Here is a 21,955-nt window from a genome sequence, read left to right on the forward strand (position 1 = left end):
ACTGGTCAGCAGAGGCTCAGAAGAAACATCTTTGCCAAAGCAGATACCCATTTCGTTTCTAAAATTCCATTAACCTCCTAATACACTGTTCAGTGGTTACTATCAAAAAGACAATCAACGCTGAGGATGTGGAAGAAAAGGAACCTTTGTGCTTGATGGGTGGGAGTGTAAATTAGTGCAGCCATAATAGAAAGCAGCATGGAGATCCCTCAAAAAATTAAAAACAGAGCTGTTGTGTTATCCAGCAGTTCCACTTCTGGGTATATGTATGCAAAGGAAACAGAATCAGGATCTTGAAAAGATATCTTTACTCCCATGTTAATTGCAGCATTAGTCGCAATATGCAAGATATGGAAACAACCTAACTGTCCGACTTGGATGAATGGATAAAGAAGTTGTGGTGTATATATACAATGGATATTATCCAGCCATAAGAAGGAAGGAAATCCTGCCATTTGTGACAAAACAGATGGACCTTGAGGGCATTATGCTAAGTGAAATAAGTTAGGCAGAGAAAGACAAATGCCTCGTGATATCACTTATATGTGGAAGCTTAAAAAGCCAAAGAAACAATAGAATGGTGGTTGCTAGGGCTTTGGGTGGGGGTTGGGGAGAGGTCAATCAAAGGGTAGTTACAAGATGAAGAAGTTGTAGAGATTTAATGTATAGCTTGGTGATTTCAGTTAACAGTGCCGTATTATATATTTGAAAATAGGAGAAAAGGTCTTAAATGTTCTCATTGCAAAAAGAAGTGGTAACCGTGTGACATGGTAGAGGTGTTGACTAGGGCTATGTATGGCAGTAATCATTTTGCAGTATACAAGTGTATCCTTGTGCACCTTAAAATTCCACAGTGTTCTATGTCATTTGTATCTTAGTAAAGCTAGAAAACATTTTTAACTAAGTAAATAAAGAAAAACAAACATGCTCTTCGAGTTAAGATAAGGAGGTAAAGGGACTGTCACGGGAGCTGAGCTAAGTGGGACCCCAGGAGTGGCTCCAGTATAGACCCAGCCTTGGTTCAGACAACTGTGTGGGGGATGTGTGTGTGTGTGTGTGTGTGTGACTTTGCAGGTGGCCAAGGGCCATGGGAATTTCCAGGTGACTAGCTACATCTGTATATATGTGAAAAGGCTTAAAGTATGATAAATTACTAGATAAATCTTAGATTCCAAAAGGGTACTAAATATTTTGTTTTTACATAGTAGTCTGTAGCTTATTATAAATTGAATTGGTTGCAGGAAGATTGATTTGTATGTGAAAACCTGGAAACCCTTTTTTAATGTTTAAGATTACTCACACTTTTGGCTTTGATATCAAAGTTATTGAAACTTATTTTAAACAATGAGTAGACTTTATTGTCCTACAGTCTTTTTAGCTGTCAGTGGTAGTGTTCGTTAGTGCTGAAATAGAATCACAGGCCCTACGTGTCCCGCACGTCACTTTCTGTTCATCTGTAACAAGACCCTTCGGACATGATGTAAGCAGCTGGTGTCTCTTCCCTCAGTTCTTAATATATTCCTGAAACTGCACCTGGAGTTAAATAGAACATTAGATCGAATATTCTGAAGTGTGACTGTTTTTCTATTAATAAATAAACTTTGTTTTGAGATATTTGAACAATGTTGGAAAGTGAATGCTAACATTCCACCTAAAGCAATTCAAAACTCTAATCTAATATGCAGGAAAAAATCAGTGAATTTACTGAAAATTTTTTCCTTGTAGTTTATGACTAAAGTAATTTGCTGTGAGAACTTTAACTTTCAGAAGTCCCGACTTCTTTTTCCTTCATAAATATAACATTGAACTTAATTGTTTCCTTTCAAGAAGGAAAAACAGAGAGAACCATGGTAATACACTCCATTTAACTAGATGATCTCAGCCCCAAATCCCCTTGCATACATGACTGAAGAAACTCAGGTTCACGGGAGCCTGGGTACATAAAGGAAGTGTTTCCTTCCAACGTTACCTAACAATGATGTTTACTCTGGGGCTCTTGTGAACACACTTGATTCCTGAGTACACACTTCCCCTGGGGTTTTGTGTGGAATGAGCAAATGCTGGTCAGAGGATGTCACGGCCTTGTGAGGAGAAGGGGAAAGGAACCGGGAGCTTTGGCCTGGTGGAAGTGGGTGGGGTTGGTGGTGGGTAGAGTGGATTGTTTTCTTTGGAATGGAGACGTATGGGCCCCATAGGGGCCATCGGGGAACAGCAGGCTTAATTTAGCAAAGTAGAAGATTCCGGATTTTTGATTCAGTTTAGCTGGGCTGACTGCTCTTGGGATAAATATGATTCTCACTTGTGTTCAACATTCGTTTCGAAATTTTATGTGGAAGAATTTTATTCTAAACAGATATTCTTGAAACAGCTCGATCGCCGTGATTCCGAATCACATTTTTTTTTTTTAACACTAGAAAATATAAACTGTATTTTGATTACAGGAACAATCTGAAAACATCTGAACCCAATTTCCTTCTCAAGCTATGAATCCAGTAATGGCTTTAGAAGACTGTGCTTTGTGATTTATGACCACATGTCATAGACATTGCATTGTCACCTTTGGTTTCTTACGTTTAGATTTGGGTTTGAGTGTATTTGGAATATGAGGTCTGATATGCCTTTTTTGAACAATGTGAATTTCAGTCATCAGCCCGCCGAGGTAGCTGAGGTGACTTCCAAGTCCCGTTCTGTGGGGGCCGAGTTGGGGAGGGAGACTGACAGTGACCCCTCCTCCCCCCAGCAGACACGCATACCTGGGACCGCGGAAGGGGGTTGGCTTTTGTGGCTTTTTGTGACTGGTTTTGATTCTCTGCTTTTTGTTGTAACTGAGCAGAATTTTCTGGTGACTAAGTTAATTGTGTTTGACAGTGTAATTAGGAATAATTATTTAAACAATACGGTGAGGAAGGAAGGAAACCCTTTGTACTTCCTTTCTCTCAGAACACAAACGGGATCCTGGCCATGCTGGATGAGGAGTGCCTGAGGCCTGGCACGGTCACCGACGAGACCTTCTTGGAGAAGCTCAACCAAGTCTGCGCCACCCACCAGCACTTTGAGAGCAGGATGAGCAAGAGCTCCAGGTTTCTCAACGACACATCCCTGCCCCACAGCTGTTTCAGAATTCAGCACTACGCTGGCAAGGTGCGGGGGAGCCGCGGGCACCCAGTGGGGCTGCAGTCCTGCCCTTGAGGAGGCCATGCCTCAGGGGTGGCCTTTGGACCAGGGCCAACTTGTGAGGAGGAGTTGCCAAAATCACAGAATCAGTAATTGTCCAATAGAAATAGAATCTGGACCACGCTGAGCTTAATCCTACCTGAGAGCTGAAAGGGAAACCCAGTGCACTTAATGAAAGAGTGAGAATGTATCTTAAAAATCAGTTTTATTGTGGGGCGCCTGGGTGGCTCAGTGGGTTAAGCCGCTGCCTTCGGCTCAGGTCATGATCTCAGGGTCCTGGGATCGAGTCCCGCATCGGGCTCTCTGCTTGGCAGGGAGCCTGCTTCCTCCTCTCTCTCTCTCTCTGCCTGCCTCTCTATCTACTTGTGATTTCTCTCTGTCAAATAAATAAATAAAATCTTTAAAAAAAAAAAATCAATTTTATTGTTTCCAGGCTCTCCGTTATCCTATAAAAATAGATCTGTTGGCACAAATAAAAGGAGATTTGCTAGTAAAAATTAGGAGTCACTAAAGACTGACAGTAAGGTTTTACAAGCACAGATCACTTAGCAAAAACTGAATTCTTAGATTGAGATTTTGGAACAACAGTGGGGAAAATACCTACTTTAAAAAAAAAAACTTAGTAATTTGCTTAATATTTGAGGAGATTAATTTTATGTCACCTGAGATCTATAAAGATAAAACCAGTTTTGACTATAGCTTGATTTTTAGAGTCGTCAAAGAGTATCAGTTGAGGTTAATGCCTCCTTTCTTTTACGTAAGGTTGCAAATGCCAAAGAGAAAGACATTCTTAATTATATATTTAGTAAAAATTAAGTATATAATATCTGAATTTCTGTTAATTTCAAAAAGTTGAAACTTGGTACTTCTATATTTTTTTCCTTAGCTTATGTTATTAAAAGATACTTTTTCTGGTCAGTTTATCTGCCCGCTTATGGTGTCTGAAAATATCAGTGCCATCTCTTTTCTTCTGTCTTCTTTTCAGCAGACTAGAATTGGTACCTGTGAACTAAAAAAAAAAAGAAAAGAAAGAAAGAAAAGTAAAACCTCAAAAATGTGCTCCAACACCAAAAAAGCCTAAAATCCTTTGAAAATGTTATGATAGTATTTTTGGAGTTTATTCTTGCAAATCCTGAAGCATAATAGAATTTATTTTGAACTCTTCTGTGATTTAGGCAGATGGAATTTAAACTTGGAGACTAATTCCGTATTAGGAGTGTGACTGCTGTGCGGGGTTGGGGGGTGGCCTGATGGAGAAAGAAGAGGCTGCATTGTGGATCGTCGCGGACCATATCCAGGGTTGTGTGATGCATCAGCTGTTTCGTGTGCTGCTCACAGGTGCTGTACCAGGTGGAAGGATTTGTTGACAAGAACAATGATCTTCTCTATCGAGACCTGTCCCAAGCCATGTGGAAGGCTGGCCACACCCTCATCAAGTCTTTGTTTCCTGAAGGGAACCCTGCCAAGATCAACCTGAAAAGGCCTCCCACAGCAGGCTCTCAGTTCAAGGCGTCTGTGGCCACACTGATGAAAAACCTCCAGACCAAGAACCCCAACTACATTAGGTATTTCTGGCGCATGAAATTCTTTGACAGATTCATTGGGAAGGTCCGTTCAAGGAAGACCATTTCCCCGTTGGCCTAAATCTGAGTATAGCCCCCATGGAGAATAACCCAAGTTCTTCCCATTGGGTAATGTGGTCTCTTGGGTTTGCTTAAAAATACTCCAGTGCCCCTCCCACGCCTTCAAGCAAGGAATTTTAAAACAGAGTGGGTGTGTGAAATTGCATTGTTGGCACATAGGGGCTTTCACTTTTTCTATCTTTGTTTCTGCCATGTTCAGGAACATAAGCATTTTTCTGGTAAAGGTTTTGCAGAAAACTCTTCTATAGGACTCATCTTGTTACATCAACTTAGAGTACAGCATTAAAGCAAGTGGGGCTTTAGTTACAACTTTGGTGTTAGATAATACATCTTTCTTCCCTGTGAGACTTTACAGATTTGGAGAAAGGAGGGACTCCCAAAACAATCTAAAATTTTTCAAAGCAACAGAAAGAATTCCTTCAGAAGCATCTGGTCTTTTTTCCCTGTTTCCAGGTACCTTAGATCTCAAGATTCAGTAAAGACCAATGAGGATTGGAGTTTTCAGTGTGTGTATTTGGTGAACTAGATAACGGGGGGTGTGTGTCTAACAGGTCAGGTTTCCTATAGCGTGCACACACCCACACATCCCTTCCATAACTGTCTTTGGAAATACAGTTGTGAGGAGCCTTATGGGAAGAACATTATTTTGTGGTTTGTTCACTTAATATTTATATTAGTAATGAATATAAACAGTCAAAACCCCCTGGTTTGATTGCAGTCAGGTTGGAACATACAGTAGGTAAAGATCCTACCTTCAAAAAAGGAAAAAAAAATAACCCAGGAAACTTTCTGTGGTCAGTTGCTTTTGTTATTCTCAATTAAGTGGACTTTTAATAAAAGTTTTCATTTAATAACAATTTATATGATGTGATATGTGTAGATCCTAGGTGAGCAGCTCAGTTATTTTTTCACCATTTTATTCACTTGACAACCACCAGCGCTGGTCAACTAAGGAACATTCTATCACCTCAGAATGTTCCTTCATTCCCCTTGTGAATATATTGTATTTTTTTCTAAAGTCTTTGTAGTTTCAGATTTCATATTAAGGTCCGTATTTTTCCATGTAGATACCCTGTTGCTCTGGCACCATATATTGAAAAGAAAAAAGATCTTTTTTTTATTCAGTTATCTTGATGCCTTTATTGAAAATCAGTTGGACACATGTGTAAGTGTCCAGGTCTCAACTCACTAGGCTGACCCACTGATCCAGCTGTCTATTTTTAAGCCAAAGGGTAGGCATTATTTCTGTAAATGTAAAAGGAGAACCATAAAAACACCAGTCAAACTAGGTAAGACTTAATTGTTCACATATTACATGTGTGTAGGATTTATTTAATACTTGTAGGTAGGCAGATTTAACCATAAATGTTTAACAGTGTATTAATTAAGATACAGAGATTGCACCCCTAAGATCCAGGCATAACAATGGTTTCCACAAGACTTACCTATTTCTTATGTAACTTCTAAGTACAAGGGCTTCAGGGCCAATCCAGCATCTTCTCCTGTTTTGTGGCTCTGTGGTTCCCAGGTTTTCCCCTCATCCATATTGTCAAGGATGGCTTTCTAGTGTGGCTCTACATTACCAGCCAGCAGTTAGTAGGAGAAGAACAAGGGGAGTACAAGTCCCTTCTTTTTAAGGGACACACTGAGAAGTGCCATATATTAATTCTGTTGTGATCCTAGTGGCCAGACTTCTGATCACATGGCCACACCTATTTGCCAAGGAGGCTAGGAAATGTCATTCCTTGGGCAGCAAACCGTCCTGGTGGAAAGGAGGGAGATACGGGGCAGTCGGGAGACAGCAGTGTCTTTAATAGTTTCATTGAGTTATTTCGTACAGTACAGCCAAGTATATGAATCTTAATTTTGTACAGCTTATTGAAGTTTTGTGTATGTGCGCGCAGCCCCATCCAGACCAAGATATAAAGCATTTCCATCATCCCCGAAGGTTCCTTTGTGCCCCTTCTCTGTCCCAGGTGTACCTCTCCCCAGAGGCAACAACCATACCAATTTCTAACCATAGGTTTTTCTTGAACTTCATATAAATGGAATTTAAAAATACGTACTTTTATGTCAGACTTACTTCAGACAACAAAATGTCAGTGATATTCATCCATGTTTTTATTGGATGTATTAGTATATTCTTTCTTAACTGACACGTGTGTCATATTCATTTTCAGGTTTCTGTAAAATGGTTTAAAATAATTTCAAAAGATGTGACTAGGTGTCCCAAGAAGAATAATTATTACAAAATAATTATATACTCTACTTTGTGAAACAGAGATCTATCCACAAGAGACAGAGTTGAAAACCTAAAATCTCTAATTTTTTAGGTGCATCAAACCAAATGATAAAAAAGCAGCGCACATCTTCAGCGAGGCTCTGGTATGTCATCAGATCAGGTACCTGGGTCTTTTGGAGAACGTCCGAGTGAGAAGGGCAGGCTACGCCTTCAGGCAGGCCTATGAACCGTGCCTAGAAAGATACAAAATGCTTTGTAAACAAACGTGGCCTCACTGGAAAGGACCAGCAAGGTAAGAAGTTCACTGATCACATTTAATAATGAAGTTTTAAAGCATGCAGATCCCATGCTATTTTCCTCACATGCTGTTAGTAGAACAGAATTCTCTACAAGTCGGATGCATCCTCTGTGCTGGGCACTCTTCCATCAGGGTATCATTTTGTGCTAATGCTTGATTGATTATAGAGGCCTCGATTGTAAGTTCCCAACAGGGCTTATCAGATCCACATTTGTAACTTGGACTTTTAAAAATTTTAAAGACTGACCGCGAGTGGGGGTGTGGGTGTTGTTCTTTGCCTGGGTCTGCGCCAGCTAAAGAAACAGATGCAGGAGCAGGGAGGACTCAGAGCCCGTGTTACTGCTGATAAGGCTGGACTGGAGAATCGGGCAGAGTCCGGATCCGGCCGCTTTCGGCCCATCTTCCCCAAATCGTACTTTGCCATCTAGTCCCAGCTAGAGCGCGGGACTGCTGCAGAGCCTGCGCGTGGAGCCGCCCCTGTGAGCTCTCCACATGCAGAGAGAACGCGCATGCCACTGGAGGGCTGCTGCAGAAGACAAGGCAGGCTTTGGCTGTCCGGTTCCGCTCTCACCAGTCCGAGAAGCTGGCCCTTCTCTGCAAGTGGTAGAGGCTCTCCTGACGAGCACAGGAAGGCCAGCATGTCTGTTTTACAGGCCTTTGCAGGAACTAGGGATTTGTTCTCACCGTCTTGCTGTTGCCTTCACATTCTTACTGGACCTGTCCTGGAAGGGGAGCATTGATAGTGTTAGACACTCAGCCTGTATTACAAGGAGATGAACTCCAGATATCTGATACGGTCTCTGATGCACAGTTCAATACCCAGATAATGTCAGATCTGGGTGCCGTTCCCGCTGCTAATTGCCAGGGTATTATAGTCCGTATTTACCATATAATACAGAGAACATGTCTTCACTCCCTGCCTGGCACCTAGTCCATAAATTGGTGGGTTGAAGTTTGGCTAAAGATTGGTGTTGAAAGGGGTTCCAGGTTGGAGAAGTCCGAGCCCAGTTCAGGCCTTGCTCCCATCACATATGGCCTCTGCTTCATCACACCCTGTTGATCTGGCCTTTAGCATTATCTCTTGGGCTCTGCCTGTACTGTAAGGCACGAGCACAATATTAAAAATATTTTCAAGAATTAACTGAGTGGGTTCAAAATGGATGTGAATTTCTTGTACCCCTCTTGGTTCTGGTTGGTGCTTTGTCATGGGTATATTTGATACAAAGATTGCCTCTGCTAATGAAATCAAGATACTGGCTTTAATACCATATTTTCTTAGACTACATAGTTCTGAACCCAAATTTATTCTTTGAGCGTTACTGGATTTGGTTTAATTTGTGGAGTTCAGTCTGAAGAATCTTTGACAAAAGCCTGCCTACTGAAGGAGCTTGGAAATCAAGCTATTTTTCATGCTGCTGAGAACCCAATACCATGATTAAAGATAACCTCTTTTTGTAACTCAGAAAGCTCACTGTTTTTATTTATTTTTATAGGGCTGGTGTGGAGGTTCTGTTTAATGAATTAGAGATTCCTGTGGAAGAATATTCCTTTGGTAGATCAAAGATATTCATCCGGAACCCAAGAACAGTATGTAACCAAAAGCTTGAGCCTCTGAACTTTTAATCATATAGGCAAGTCCTTATAGGATATTTAACTTCATTACGTCACCCAAGATGCAGCCAGGAGAGCACATTCTTGTTCTTTCTGCAGACATCCAGGAGGATGAGAGAGTAGGGGACAGGAGAAGAACGTGTGTATTTTTTATGAAACATCAGAGTCTTTGAACCGATAGATTGTACAACACTATTAAAGGAATGGTGATATAATCTCCCTAATTCATAGGAATTGGGGGTAAGTTCAGTCTATATTTATTATAGCTGAATTATGCAGTAATTTTGGGAAACACAGCCCTATTCAAAGTACATGTAAACATTCCTATTGAAAACATTTTTAAGGGCACTTAAAGTTCTACGTAGGAACTCCCAAGGGAATGTTTCTCATAAATGAATATAGACTGGCATGAAGTATAATTAACGCAGCAGTGTCTTTGGTAATTTGGAAATTTGAAGACTCTGGAAAATGAATTATTCAAGAGAGAAGCATTGTCAGCATCTCCGTGCCCTCAGTAGTTGTATCCCCATGAGAGTGGGAAGGGAATTGCGGGCTTCCAGTGCAGCCCTTCTGTGATTTGTCATAAATTCTGTGTCATCCTGTTGTAAATAGTGGATCTTGTATGATTTCGTCAAAATCCATCTTCTTAGGGTTATTGTTACTTTCATCTGTAATTAAGACAATTACTCATCTTTTTTCTCAGTGTGCCTAACTTAGCATCATGACTTTTTTCCTCCTGGGGATGTCTTTCATGCATGTCATGAAGTTTTGGTAGACTTTTGATACATCCATCTATCGTTTCTTATTAGTTATTCAAACTAGAAGACCTGAGGAAGCAGCGTCTTGAGGACTTGGCCACTCTCATTCAGAAAATTTATCGGGGGTGGAAATGCCGCACACACTTCCTGCTAATGAGAAAAAGCCAAATCGTGATAGCCGCCTGGTACAGGAGATACGCGGTAAGAGCCTCCGACCTTTTAAAATCTGTAATAATGATGCTCATTTGCAAATGTTTGTTATGTACTTAACTATATGTGTCATATTTACGTATTCAGTTTCCCCAGCAACCTCATGGAACAAGTGCTCTTGTGGGGCTTGTTAAAGACACGGGAACTGAGGCATGAGTCGTTAAGGAACTTGCGCGTGCTCACACAGCCACTAAGTGGCAGAGATGAGGTTTGCACCAGGACAACTTGAAAGCTCGGGTTTAGTGTGTCACGACGCTGCCTTCCACTGCTACAGTTACCTGTCGTGGGAGACTGGAATCTTGAAATTGCTCATCAGATTGGAAGGGGCAGTGTCATTTAACTCTCTTCAGACGGTAGGGTCACTCTTCTAGAATAATTGGCCGTTCTCCATGTATTGTAGCCGCACTGAAAATGGCTTCATTCCAGAAAACTGATGCCACGTTTGAGTAGAATTCTGGGTTTGGTGAGAGAGTTGGGTTTCCTTTAGTCCTCAGAAAGCTAGCATACTAAGTAGGGGAAAGACTCAAAAATTAAGTGTGTTTACTTAATGGACGTGGAATTTCTTTTGGGGATTTTCTTTCTCACTTGATTATAGATGTCTCACTGAAAGAGTACATGTTTGATGGAGGCCTGGAGGTTTGCCTTAAGGCTGGCTTCAACCAAGGCTGTGTTCTCACAAATGAATTTTAGAGATAAAAACACTAATCCCAAATGTTTTCTCATTCTACACATTTGCTCTAGAGAGTGAGTTGGAAGACGAATGGAATTTGCTGTCAGATCTCCCTTAGGGTTTTCTGTTTTTCTCCTACAGAAATGTCTTACTAGGAGGCAGTGTATAACCAGGACATAGTGTTGCTGACCTAGTCTCGTGTCGTACATCTTAGCATTATATGTCCAAGTTTGAGGAATTAAGGAGCTACTTAAATGATTAAGCCAAAGGAAAAAAATTGCTTGATCTTTAAGAGAGTTTCTTTAAAATTGCTTCCTCTAGTTGAATGGGTACGACCACTAGCATGGGTATGGTCGTATGAACCTGTCCAGCACCATGGTAGATGCATTCCTTGTGTTCTGCAGAGGCACAGAGGACAGTTGTCACCACCCTGGGCTGTGGTGGGTTCACTTCTGTGCACATAACAATGGCACGTTGTGTGCCAGAATGGCATTTCTGCAGATTCATAATGCTCTATTTTGTATTTGCCAGAGAAAGGGGGATCGAGAAATCGCCAGTCCTCAAGGACCCTTTTTATCATTCATTTTGAGATCATTAAGAAAATCCAAGTTTGGAAGTGTAGTGAATTCCTCTGTATCTTGAATCCTACCAATGTTTTTGCAATACCTGCTCTGTGGGGCTCGAGGGAGAGCACCATGAGCAAAACAGCCTCATTCCTGACCTAGGGCTGCTCTCTAGTGAGGCACAATATGGGTGTAAACAAGTAAATAATCAGAACAATTGCAGGTTGTAGTCAGTGCTAGGAAGGAAACAAGACTACTGAGATAAAGAGGAGCAGGGAGTTAGGATATAAATTTAGGCAGCATGGTCAGGGAAGGCCTCGGGAAGGGGGCATTTCATCAGAAGGCTGAAAAGAAACCGACAAGGCAACAGACCAAGAGTAGGTGCCATCAGCACCTTTCCTCCCTGTCTGGAGCTATTGGATCTCCAGACGATGAAAAGAGCCACCACGTTAACGTATCATTAAATCAGAGTGGTGAGAGCTACGAGGACTATTGATTTGAAGAATAAAAACAAATGATAGCCTAACTTTCAGAGAAAATATTAATTTTATTACATCTGCTTCAGAATTTGAGCTAAATACCTCCACCAGTTAGCTGCATGTTATCCAAGCCAGTGATTAGACTCAGTATTTTTCCTCAACCAGATAACTCAAACATCTTCTCCATGCCTATTTTCATCATTTGTTGATTATTTTAAAATCCATTTTCTGTTTAATGCGTCTATGAGATGAGTTTTTTGTTTGTTTGTGTTTTTTTATGAGATGAGTTTTAAAGTGAGATAGAGTTATTTTCAAGCCATTTAGGAATTTCAGAAGAGAACAGTGAGGTACTAAGTAGATGTCAGAAGTGATGGTCAGAGATGGTGGGTGTAGTTTGTTCTGCAACACGGAGTATTCCTCCATGAGGAATCTGGGAGGTTCTCCAGCTCCTCATTTGACAGATGAGGAAATGGAGACCCAGAGAAGGTGGTGACTTGTCCAAGGTCTTTTTCTCTGGCATTCTCTTGCTTTGCTGCTCATGTGTTAAGATCACCCTGTGTCCTCTGAGCTTCCCAAATACAGTCTAGAGTGCTGAAGGGCATGTCTCCCCTCCGCCATTTCCAAAGTGAAAGAGGCACAGGATGACATCAGTACATCGTAAAGCTGTGAAATTTTGCCCCAGATGCCCACGTGCCAGTGACTATTCCGCATGAAATATAGGCAAAGCTCATGTTTCTAGCAGTGGGATTGCAGTGGCCTCCACTCTCTGAGGCATCAGCCCTAGAAGTAAAAAGGGCCCGCAGGCACTAAGACTGCCATGCCAGCATTTGATCTGAGGCCTTCCTGCTGGAGGCTCGTTGGGTTTGCTGTGCCCCTCCACCCGAGGCAGCCGTGGCTGTACCTGAACCTGGTTGGGGCTCACTCGACTCTCCCAGGAGACGTTCTCTTTCACGTTGCTGACTGGTGTCCGCAGCACGTCCCTGAGTGCAGGGGCGGGGTCGGATTCACATTTCTGTTTTCACAGTTCCATTAAAGTGATGATCACTGAATTACATGTAGCATCCTTACAGCGTTCTCTGGATTAACTGTAATTATTTTGGGTCATTTGATATTTGGATTTCTTTACATATTGGTTCCCAGAAGAAACATGGAGATCAAGGGTTAATTGCACTAAGTGAGCAAGTCCTTGCAGGTTGTGTGTATTACAGATATGTACATAGAGCCGCTAATATCTTTCCCCTTTATCCCACAGCAACAAAAGAGGTATCAACAGATCAAGAGTTCTACCTTGGTAATTCAGTCTTATATCCGCGGTTGGAAGGTAAGTTTAAGAGAAGTGGGCCTTGTTTATTTGGGGTTTTCAGGTTCTTCACAAAGGATGATGTCTTCAAGGTCACCCTGCAGGGGAGAGCTCCTCGTCTCCTGCCTACCCTGTAAACAGTCAGATAGAAAGAATAAATATTATGGGCGACACGGGGGCCCTTGTGACCCTGTCTTGGCTGCGTCCTTCCAACCGGCTCTCTTTTCAAGAGCTTTGTTCTCTGAGCAGGAAGTCCTTGAAATAATACTGTACATGATTTTGGTATCCTCTTGCCCCTGTTTGCAAGGGAAGTGTAGCCCGGAGGGATGTCGCTCACCCTCTTGCCTCTGCACCTGTGTGTCCTGCCGGACCTCAGCACCCCCAGCCCGCTCCTTCCGTAACTTCCTGGTGACCGTCTTGTGGACTGCCCCATAATGATCAAAACATCCTGAGCCCTGGCCATTCTAATGGGGAGCACAGTGCACCCATCACCTAGTTCCAGGTCCTTCCTGCAAGCTTGGTTCAGAGGTCAGCAAACTGCAGCCCTTGGACCAAATCAAGCCTATGCCTGTTTTTGTGCAAAGAACGGCTTCTATATTTTTAAAACATTGGCATTGTTTAAAACAATAGCAAAAAAAGAACCATTTCATGACTTGTTAAAAATTATATGGGGTACAAATTTCGTATAAATACATATACAAATATAAATACAAAGTTCATAAAATAAAGTTTTATTGTTACAAAACATTGCTTATTTATTTACATCTCATGGGTGGCTGCTTTAGCACTGTAACATCAGAATTGAATAGTTGTGATAGAGAATAAAACCTGTGAAGCCAGAAACACTGACCATCTGGCTTTCTACAGAAAGTTGACTGACCCCTGCTCTAGGTCAAAGATACTCCACGGCCTGTCCTGACCACTTTCCTGTTGGGAGATTCCGTGGAGTGAGCTGGGTCCAGAGGGCCTGTTCTAAGGTGGTTCCCAGGCCCAGAGCCCCTTCAGAGGGTAGAGCCCTGGGCCAGGACTCCGTAGCATCTGCTGATCTTTGTGGAGGCCTGTGGGACACTTTGGTAGTTGTCCCACAGCAAATGCCAAAATACAAATCCAAGTGCACAGAGGAAGGGAAGTTCCTCCCACCAGTTCTTCTGTGACCCCTTGGGGCCATGACTAGAGACTTGAGACTTTCAGAGTCCACCTCCAAACCACGTTCTCTCCAGCCCCCACAAAGTCCGTTTCTGGCAACTGCTAGGAAGAAGCCATGGGTTTTGGACCAGTGAGATTATTTTAGCAAGATTTTGAACATCTCTTTTGAATAAAAAACACAAGTTACAGTTGCCGTCTACAGAGCAATAATAAAATGATGGATGGATTTTGATGGCTCACTGGAGATCTCAGACCCCGTTCTGAGATCCGTTCTGCTGCTTGTGCTCACGTTTTCTTCCTGTCACCGTCAAGGCGCAGGAGCCGCCGTCTCGGTGTGAGCGGGGGCCCTGCCGTCGAGCGCGAGGACGTCTTCGTTTACTGCCTTCTCCGCATCCAGGGAGGCCCGGTCACTGAGTTTCTCCTCTTCCTCTCTTTCAGCTCTAGAGTTTTCACTTGAGAAACGGACGCGATGACTGGCTCTTGAGGTATTGTTCCCAGTGACTAGGGAATTGCTGTTGTTAACTCTGTCTTCCCGGGGCTTCCTCCCCTTAGGCCCGGAAGATCCTGCGGGAGCTGAAGCACCGCAAGCGCTGCGAGGAGGCGGTCACCACCATCGCGGCCTACTGGCACGGCACCCAGGTGGGCCGCACGCCGCCCCGGGAAGGCAGTGGGTCGGGAGGAGCGAGCAGGGCCGCGGACCCTCTCTCGGGGGCCGGAAATGCTTCACTGGCTTGAGCTACTGAGCACGCCTTCTCCTGTCTGTCTCTCTGATGTTGTGGTGTGGGGTGGCGGCACATGCTTTCGCGTTAACTGCGTGACGGTGACCGATGGTGGCCGGTGTCTTTCTTCCGCCTTCCCCTTTGGGAACCAGCAGTAACCTTTCTTGCCTTAAACTGTTCTGTAACTCCTTTCCAAATGCATCACAGGCGCGAAGGGAACTGAGCCGGCTGAAGGAGGAGGCTAGGAATAAACATGCTATTGCAGTGATTTGGGCTTACTGGCTTGGATCTAAGGTACTTGACTCGCACATCCTGTTCCTCCGTCCCAGAATCCGCCCTAGGTCGGATCTCTAGCCTGTCGGGCCGAACGACTCCAGCTAACGGGCTCGCCCTGGTGCATGTCCCAGGGGCCGGATCTAATACACCTGGATGCGGGTGTGTCCGTGCTGCCCGCAAGGGTCCCTAAGCATGTCTAGGCCAGCAAGACTAATGATTTGCTAATGAGGCACTAGTGTAGCTGCTCTTTAAAAAAAATAAAACACACACACACAGAATAACTCTCAAGTAACATGCATGTTTAGTTTTGTTTTTTTCTCGTCCCCTTCCCTCCCTCCAACCCCACAACGTACAGGGACAGTTTCCCTGAGTTGTTTTTGTTTGGTAGGGGGTGGGGGAGCATGTTGGGAATATTCAGGCCTGGGCTTCAGTTGGTCTTTCGCAACACGATGATAATAGGACCGCCTTTACTGCATGCCTTAAAACATATTAATCCGTGAATGAAATTGTGTCGTAGGCAGCCATTGATTATTATAAGCGAAATGTTGTATGTGGAAAGAATGATCACTTGTGATTTAACAGAAAGCTGTGTTCATGCAAAGCTAGCTGTAATTGCCCCCAAAGAATCCCAGGAATTTCAGCATCAGCTGTTTGTGTTCAGAAACAAAGGCCTCCTGAAATACCCTCACTAATCCCCAGGCAGAGTCGTGGGCTCTGTGAACATTTCACATACCCCAAGGGACGAGGCTTTGAGATGTTTTTGTTACTTAGAAAATCAAAGGTCATCCCTGCTAAAAATGTGTATTCCAGTTAGAAACATAAATATCAATAGAGTCCTATGTTTTTAAATGTACCTTGTCAGCATTAGAAGCCCATCTTATGAGAAAAATGAGAAAAGTCCGTGTTTGCCTGTATAAAGATTCTGATTTGCCCAAAGCACTCACCAGACTTGTTCATTTGTGTTTTCCCTTGAAAAATCTGTGCAGAACAGACAAGTTCCTTTAGGAAGTGGAGGGAAGTGTCCTAGGAGAGGCAGAGGGAGGCTTCGACAGTCATCCCTGGGCTTTCCCCGCTGCCTGAGCTCATTTCCCAGTCAGTACTACCGTGTAATGAAAAATCACTGCTTGTTTCATCTTTTACAGTAAAACACCCCAGTCTGACTCTCCCCTAAGATTGATTTTTTAGACCTAGAAGTCGTTTCACTTTTATCGTCCGTGTATTTCACTGTTTGGGGCCTCGAGCTCACACTGAATTTCGATCAGGGCTACATCGGATTTTCTAACAGGAAAGGATTTTGAGTTTTATTTTTTTGTTTGAACTTCAGAGAAAACAACCCATCTTCCTTCCATTTTCCAACCAGTTGTTCGCAAGAGCTGTCTTTTTATACATCCGAATGAATGAACACAGAAATTCCTAGCTCCTCAGCCCCGTGCGCTGGCAGCAGAGGGAAATCTGCTGAAGGCATGAGCTGCCACTCACAGTTTGAAGGCTTGGAGAAGGGAAAGAGAGGAAGGGAAGTGGGAGAAGAAGAGAGAGAACAGGGAAGGAGGAAGGGGAAAAATGGAAGTAGGAGGCAGAAGTGAGCTAACCTTGGGTACCACATAGATCGCCTTCCTCTGGGACAGAGACTCCGTGCACTAAAAAGTCAAAGGACTACACTGGCCTTGTGCTGGTTCTTTGGGTTTAAATGATTATGCCCAATTCCTCTATTATTCTGAAATCCTCATTCATAAATTGGCTCTTCTGTTGGGTGGGGTGTCTTTTTCTGGTCATTTGTGCTGTCTGCATTGGGCTCTCTCTTTTATTTACCATCTAAAACGTTCTAGGCTCGAAGGGAGTTGAAACGCTTGAAGGAGGAGGCTAGGCGTAAGCATGCAGTCGCTGTCATTTGGGCTTACTGGCTTGGACTGAAGGTACTTCCCCACCCCTTCTCTCTGCCCGCGGTGAACTCCATGAAGCCTAGCACTTACTAACCCCAAGAGAACAATCGATATGCTTGCTTACGGTCTGCACAGTCTTTTACAATGTCATCTTGCCTAATTGCGTTTCTTTTTGAGAACAAACCTGTGCACTAATATTTGCTGATTTTATTGTGGCTTATTTCTTTAAACAATCGGTTTAAAGTCATAATTAGCCCTGTAGCGTATTTTATCTAAGAAGACACTTTGTTATCCAAGTTCTGTTTAATGTTCTCTTTATGAGGATGAAGTTTGTTCTTTTGTTTTGTTTTGTTTTTAATGCAAGAGACACAGTTACAGTAGTGGAGCTGAAAGCTGACCCACGGCCTGCAGTGGCCATCTGGGGGATCTCAGGCTCTGTTGGCCCCTGTCCGCCTGTTCTGCTCCAGTGACGGCTCCTGGCGCAGAGCTTTCTGCAAAGCGACTGCAGTTCTCATCGTTCAGGGTAGAACCCAAAGGATTCTGCATAGAAGTATGGATTCAGACAAATAAGACTGGCAGTGGGTCATTCAGGTTAAAGAGAACTTCAGGTTCGAATGCCATTTAATTAAGGGCAGGGTTCATTTCAGAGAGTGCATGTAAGTAAATACAACCGAGCCCCAGAAAACCCTGAGTAAATACAACCCGAGCCCCAGAAAACTCAGAGCAGCTCTGAGGCAGTGTACATAAAGATTGTATCTTCCTTGTATTCAGTAACTCATTGCCATGGGGCGCCATCCCTGTTGTCTTGGGGGATAATTAGGCCCCTTTTTGACACTATTCCTCTTTATTATTTTTTCTGTAATAATAAAACAATTCATCTTCTCAGATGGAAATGCCGTCCAGGAAACCATTGGCTCCAAATCTAAACAGCATTAGCAGGATCTGTACATTCTGCTTTTGAATAATCTGCGTTTTCCCCTAGAAGTTGAGCCTATAAACTCTTCGTAAATTAATCTTTCTGATGATACCGAATACTCATCAAATAATTTTTAAAGTAATTAAGAAGAATGTAAGGTGTTCTATTTCAAGAATTGTGAACAAGTTCTAACTACTTTTTTTAAAGGATCTTATTTCCCGTTTTATTCATTTGTTCTAATTTGCATTCTGATTTTCATAAAAAGAAGGAACAAAACATTGAGTCAGGATTTTTATTCTGTGTAATGATTTCTACCAGCAACACCACACTCATCTTTAGTTTTCTGGGTTTAACTAATTGCACACAGCAGCTTCAGAAATACTTTTATATTAGGGGTCTCTGTTAGCAACCTGTACATCAGATTCAGTGTGTAGGTGAATTATAGGTTTGAGTTGGAGGTAACTGGGCTTCCTCTAGAGGTAACTCTTTTTTTCCACCAGTTTCCCATAAAACAGAACTATTTTAATATGTTACCGTTGTTATGAAATAAGATGGAACTTCTTTCAAGTCCAAGAATATAATCATTTTGTGTTTTTTTTTTTTTTTAAAGAATGATGTTGATAAGAGTAGTAGTTTTGTTTTTAAGTCGTTAAGTTCCTGTGGAATCGATACAGCTCAGTGGATCCTTTCCGGCCTGCCAGAGCCCACGAGGGGAACCGACTCCGTATGCCGGCACGGCGTCACCAGGCCTTTCTCTGTATATAGCCATGATTCCAGAGAATACTTCAGGAGAAACATTCCTGTGAATATCAGAAAGCATGTTTACAGTGAACTCATTTACACTGACATTCAGCTAAACGTTGTAGGACTTCCACCATATCTCTGTGGATGTGTTCACATGGAATCTCTCTCTAACTGCTCTGCTTTCCTACGCTATTAAAATTTCTGGAGCCAGTTAATAGCTTTCAGTTTTCTTCTCCTTGTCCCTTCTAACTTCATTAGTCTGAGATGTGAAACGGTTCTGAATCTAGCAGCTCCCTGGCTGAAAGAAAAACTGGATAACCAGTAACCTGGAGTCAGAACAAAAGAAGAACTGCCTACATGGTGATCAGAAACATGTTAGACCTTAGTGATCCACAAGTGTAGAGAACGGGTCTGGCGCTCACCTGCCCCGAAGTTCTAGGGAGGCCGTGGAGGTGAGGGAAGCCGCAGAGGACAGGTATCCACCTGGATGTGGAATGATGGGGCCTCGAGCAGTTTGGAGCAGGCCTGTCTCGTAAAGGCAGCGACAGCTCCTGTGGTCCATGTAGGCCTTGTTATGTAGGAACGGGCTCACTGTTGCTAGAGCTTAGGAAATTTTGCAGTCTGAATTCCTGTGTCACGTTCTTAATTTAAAAATTAGCATATAAAACATTTCTCTACAAACTGAATTTGGTTAGTAGGTGGCTAGGTTATAGCCCCTAATGTAGAAATATTTTGAACATGTGCAATTAAACCCAGAAAATGAAAGACAAAAGCCAAAGGTACATAATGTCTGAATTACTCAAATAGGCTAATGTTTTGCCAAAATCTAATGTTCTCATTTACAGCTGGATAGTAATAAATATTTTAAATATTTTCCTCTAGTTTCAAGACTTAACTATATCACTCATTTATTTGGTAAACACCTCACCTAGTTATTTTATTCGTTGGACGTTAGTAAGCCAAGTGAATACGACAGCGTAGCAAGGAGCAAATAGGGAAACTTAAACCGTCATCTGATGTGCCGTATGCTGTGACAGTGCTTAGTGGAAACTTGGGCAGGAGCAGAGATTAGAGAAAAATTAATGCAATTAAGTGGAAGATAATGGGTTCATAAGCCGTTTTTCAAATTTTTATTTTTGGCACATTTAATTCTCAGTGTGCAATACGGAAGACAGGACTAAGCAGAGCTTTTGGAAACTGCAGTAGAGTTCTTCAGGCATTGTTTTACCTTTTAAGAGCAATCTGCAGTGAAAATGACCTTAGATAATTTTTTTTATGAAATGTATTTTGATTTGTGATGAGTTTGCAGCTTGTAGAGCATTTCTTGTCAAATCATCAGGCTCTTTAAAAACTAGATGAGAGAATTTAAAACATCAAAACATTCTGGTATTATCACTTAGAATCTCTTAATTTCTTTTTCTCTGATTTAAAATCCACTGTCTCAGTGTGTTTCAGTTATTTGACTATATCCAGAAAATCACGTAGAGATTTTACTCCTTCTGCCTGTTTTCATTTTTAATAGAGGTACGTCTTTGTATGGGCATTAACCTCTGTATTTCACTGCTTCTTTCTAAAGGTGCGCAGGGAGTACAGGAAATTCTTCAGAGCCAATGCTGGAAAGAAAATTTATGAATTTACGCTTCAGAGAATTGTAAGTTTACACTTTCTATTAGCTAATTAGCATTATTGGATTAATTAGTTAATAGCATCACCTCAGGAATAAGTGACTTGTTTGCTAACAATTAAATCCTCGCTGTGTGTGACACTGAGAGATTGTGACTTTTTTATCATTTCCCTCCCAAATTCAGGTAGAATTGTGTCAGAAAGTTATCAGTGGCCCACATCTGATCAATAAAATAATTAATAAATTGTTCAGCATCTGACTTCAGCTCAGGTCATGGTCTTAAGAGTTATGGAATCGAGACCCTTCATTGGGCTCTCTGCTCAGCGGGGAGTCTGCTTGTCCCTCTCCCTCCCCCTCTGCCATTCTGTTTTCATGTTCTTCTTCTCTGACAGAACATAGTCTGGGGAAGGTGAACCCAAGCAAGTCAGGGGTCTCAGTTCTAGCTACTGTAATGAAAATACCACAGATCGGGGAACTTAAACAGTAAACACTTATTTCTCACAGTTGTGGAGACTGGGCAGCCCAGGGTCAGAGTGCCAGCACGGTCTGGTTCTGGTGAGGGCCTTTTCCTGGTTACCTCACTGGAGGAGACCAAGAGAAGCAAGCACTTTCCCGGGTCTGCTTGAAAAGGGCACTAAATCCCGGGAGCACCACCCCTTGTGACTTTATAACCTGATTTCCTCCCCGAGGTCCCATTTCCTCTTACTGTCCCGTTGAGGGTGAGGATTTCAACATAGGGGTTTGAGGGGAATGCCAGCATCTTGTCCTGCTGAGGCGCCGGGAGCTGCTGCAGGCCGGGGGTGGCAGACGAGGCGGGGGCGGAGGGTGGAGGAGAGCCAGGCTGTGCCAGCGTTCCCCTCTGTCTCCGAGGGTTCAGCTCTGGCAGCCCGGGCGGGTTCCAGCATTCCCGAGAGTGCAGACCTGGAGCCAGCTCGCTCTGCCACATACAGGTCTGGGACGTGAGCGCATGACTTCTGTGAGCCTCCTTTTGTCATCAGTAGAATGGAGCGAAATGAAATGTAACGTAAATGTAAAATGAAAGCTCGGACAGCGCCTGGCCCATCTCCGGTAGTCTAGAGCAGTGTGCTGCCCAGTAGAACTTTCTGCAGTGATGAAGATGTTCTCTGTCCTCGTGGTACCAGACAGGGGACTCTAGCCATGTGTGGCTAACGTGAAATGTAACGAACATGACGGATGAACTGGAGTTTTAATTACTTGTGATTTAAATAGCAGCCACTCGTGGCTGGTGCTTTCTAGTGTTAGTTGGCTTAAGTATTCATGTTAATGTTAAAGTTAGTATTACTGTTAGCATTCTTCTTTTCTCCTAACCACCTTGGAGCTTTGATTTTCCCAGCGAAGACAGTAAAAAAGAGATTTTCCAGAGGAGTTACAACATTTTATCAACTAAAACATGCTAAATTCCACTACAGACTGGTCTGTTTGATCCCAGTTTATGTAAAACAGTGTCTTTTCAGGCATATTTTACTCATCTAGCATTTTTTTTTTCCTCAAACCCACCATAGGTGCAAAAATACTTCTTGGAGATGAAAAATAAGATGCCTTCCTTATCTCCAATAGACAAGAACTGGCCGCCAAGACCTTACCTATTCTTGGATTCTACTCACAAGGAGCTTAAAAGGATTTTCCACTTGTGGAGGGTAAAAAAAAAAAAAAAGCCTTGTTAGGTTTTTTTTTTCCAGAG

At 42.8% G+C, this 21,955-nt stretch overlaps 1 protein-coding gene across 4 annotated transcripts in view; it reads left to right on the top strand.

Annotated features, from left to right (window-relative positions):
* MYO1B (myosin IB) overlaps window positions 1-21,955 on the top strand; it is a 176,305-nt gene that overhangs the window by 141,634 nt on the left and 12,716 nt on the right. For 2 of the 4 annotated variants that reach the window (XM_059393086.1, XM_059393087.1), the window contains exons 16-26: window positions 2,941-3,141; window positions 4,513-4,739; window positions 7,151-7,351; window positions 8,851-8,944; window positions 9,778-9,927; window positions 12,901-12,969; window positions 14,647-14,733; window positions 15,021-15,107; window positions 16,916-17,002; window positions 20,206-20,280; window positions 21,777-21,911. In XM_059393086.1, the coding sequence (XP_059249069.1) occupies window positions 2,941-3,141; window positions 4,513-4,739; window positions 7,151-7,351; window positions 8,851-8,944; window positions 9,778-9,927; window positions 12,901-12,969; window positions 14,647-14,733; window positions 15,021-15,107; window positions 16,916-17,002; window positions 20,206-20,280; window positions 21,777-21,911 (1,413 nt within the window). The remainder of the gene's footprint in view (window positions 1-2,940; window positions 3,142-4,512; window positions 4,740-7,150; window positions 7,352-8,850; window positions 8,945-9,777; window positions 9,928-12,900; window positions 12,970-14,646; window positions 14,734-15,020; window positions 15,108-16,915; window positions 17,003-20,205; window positions 20,281-21,776; window positions 21,912-21,955) is intronic. The other 2 variants (XM_059393088.1, XM_059393089.1) reach the window with 2 other exon arrangements.

Source organism: Mustela nigripes, chromosome 3, assembly GCF_022355385.1.
Source record: "Mustela nigripes isolate SB6536 chromosome 3, MUSNIG.SB6536, whole genome shotgun sequence".
Classification (NCBI taxonomy): domain Eukaryota; kingdom Metazoa; phylum Chordata; class Mammalia; order Carnivora; family Mustelidae; genus Mustela; species Mustela nigripes.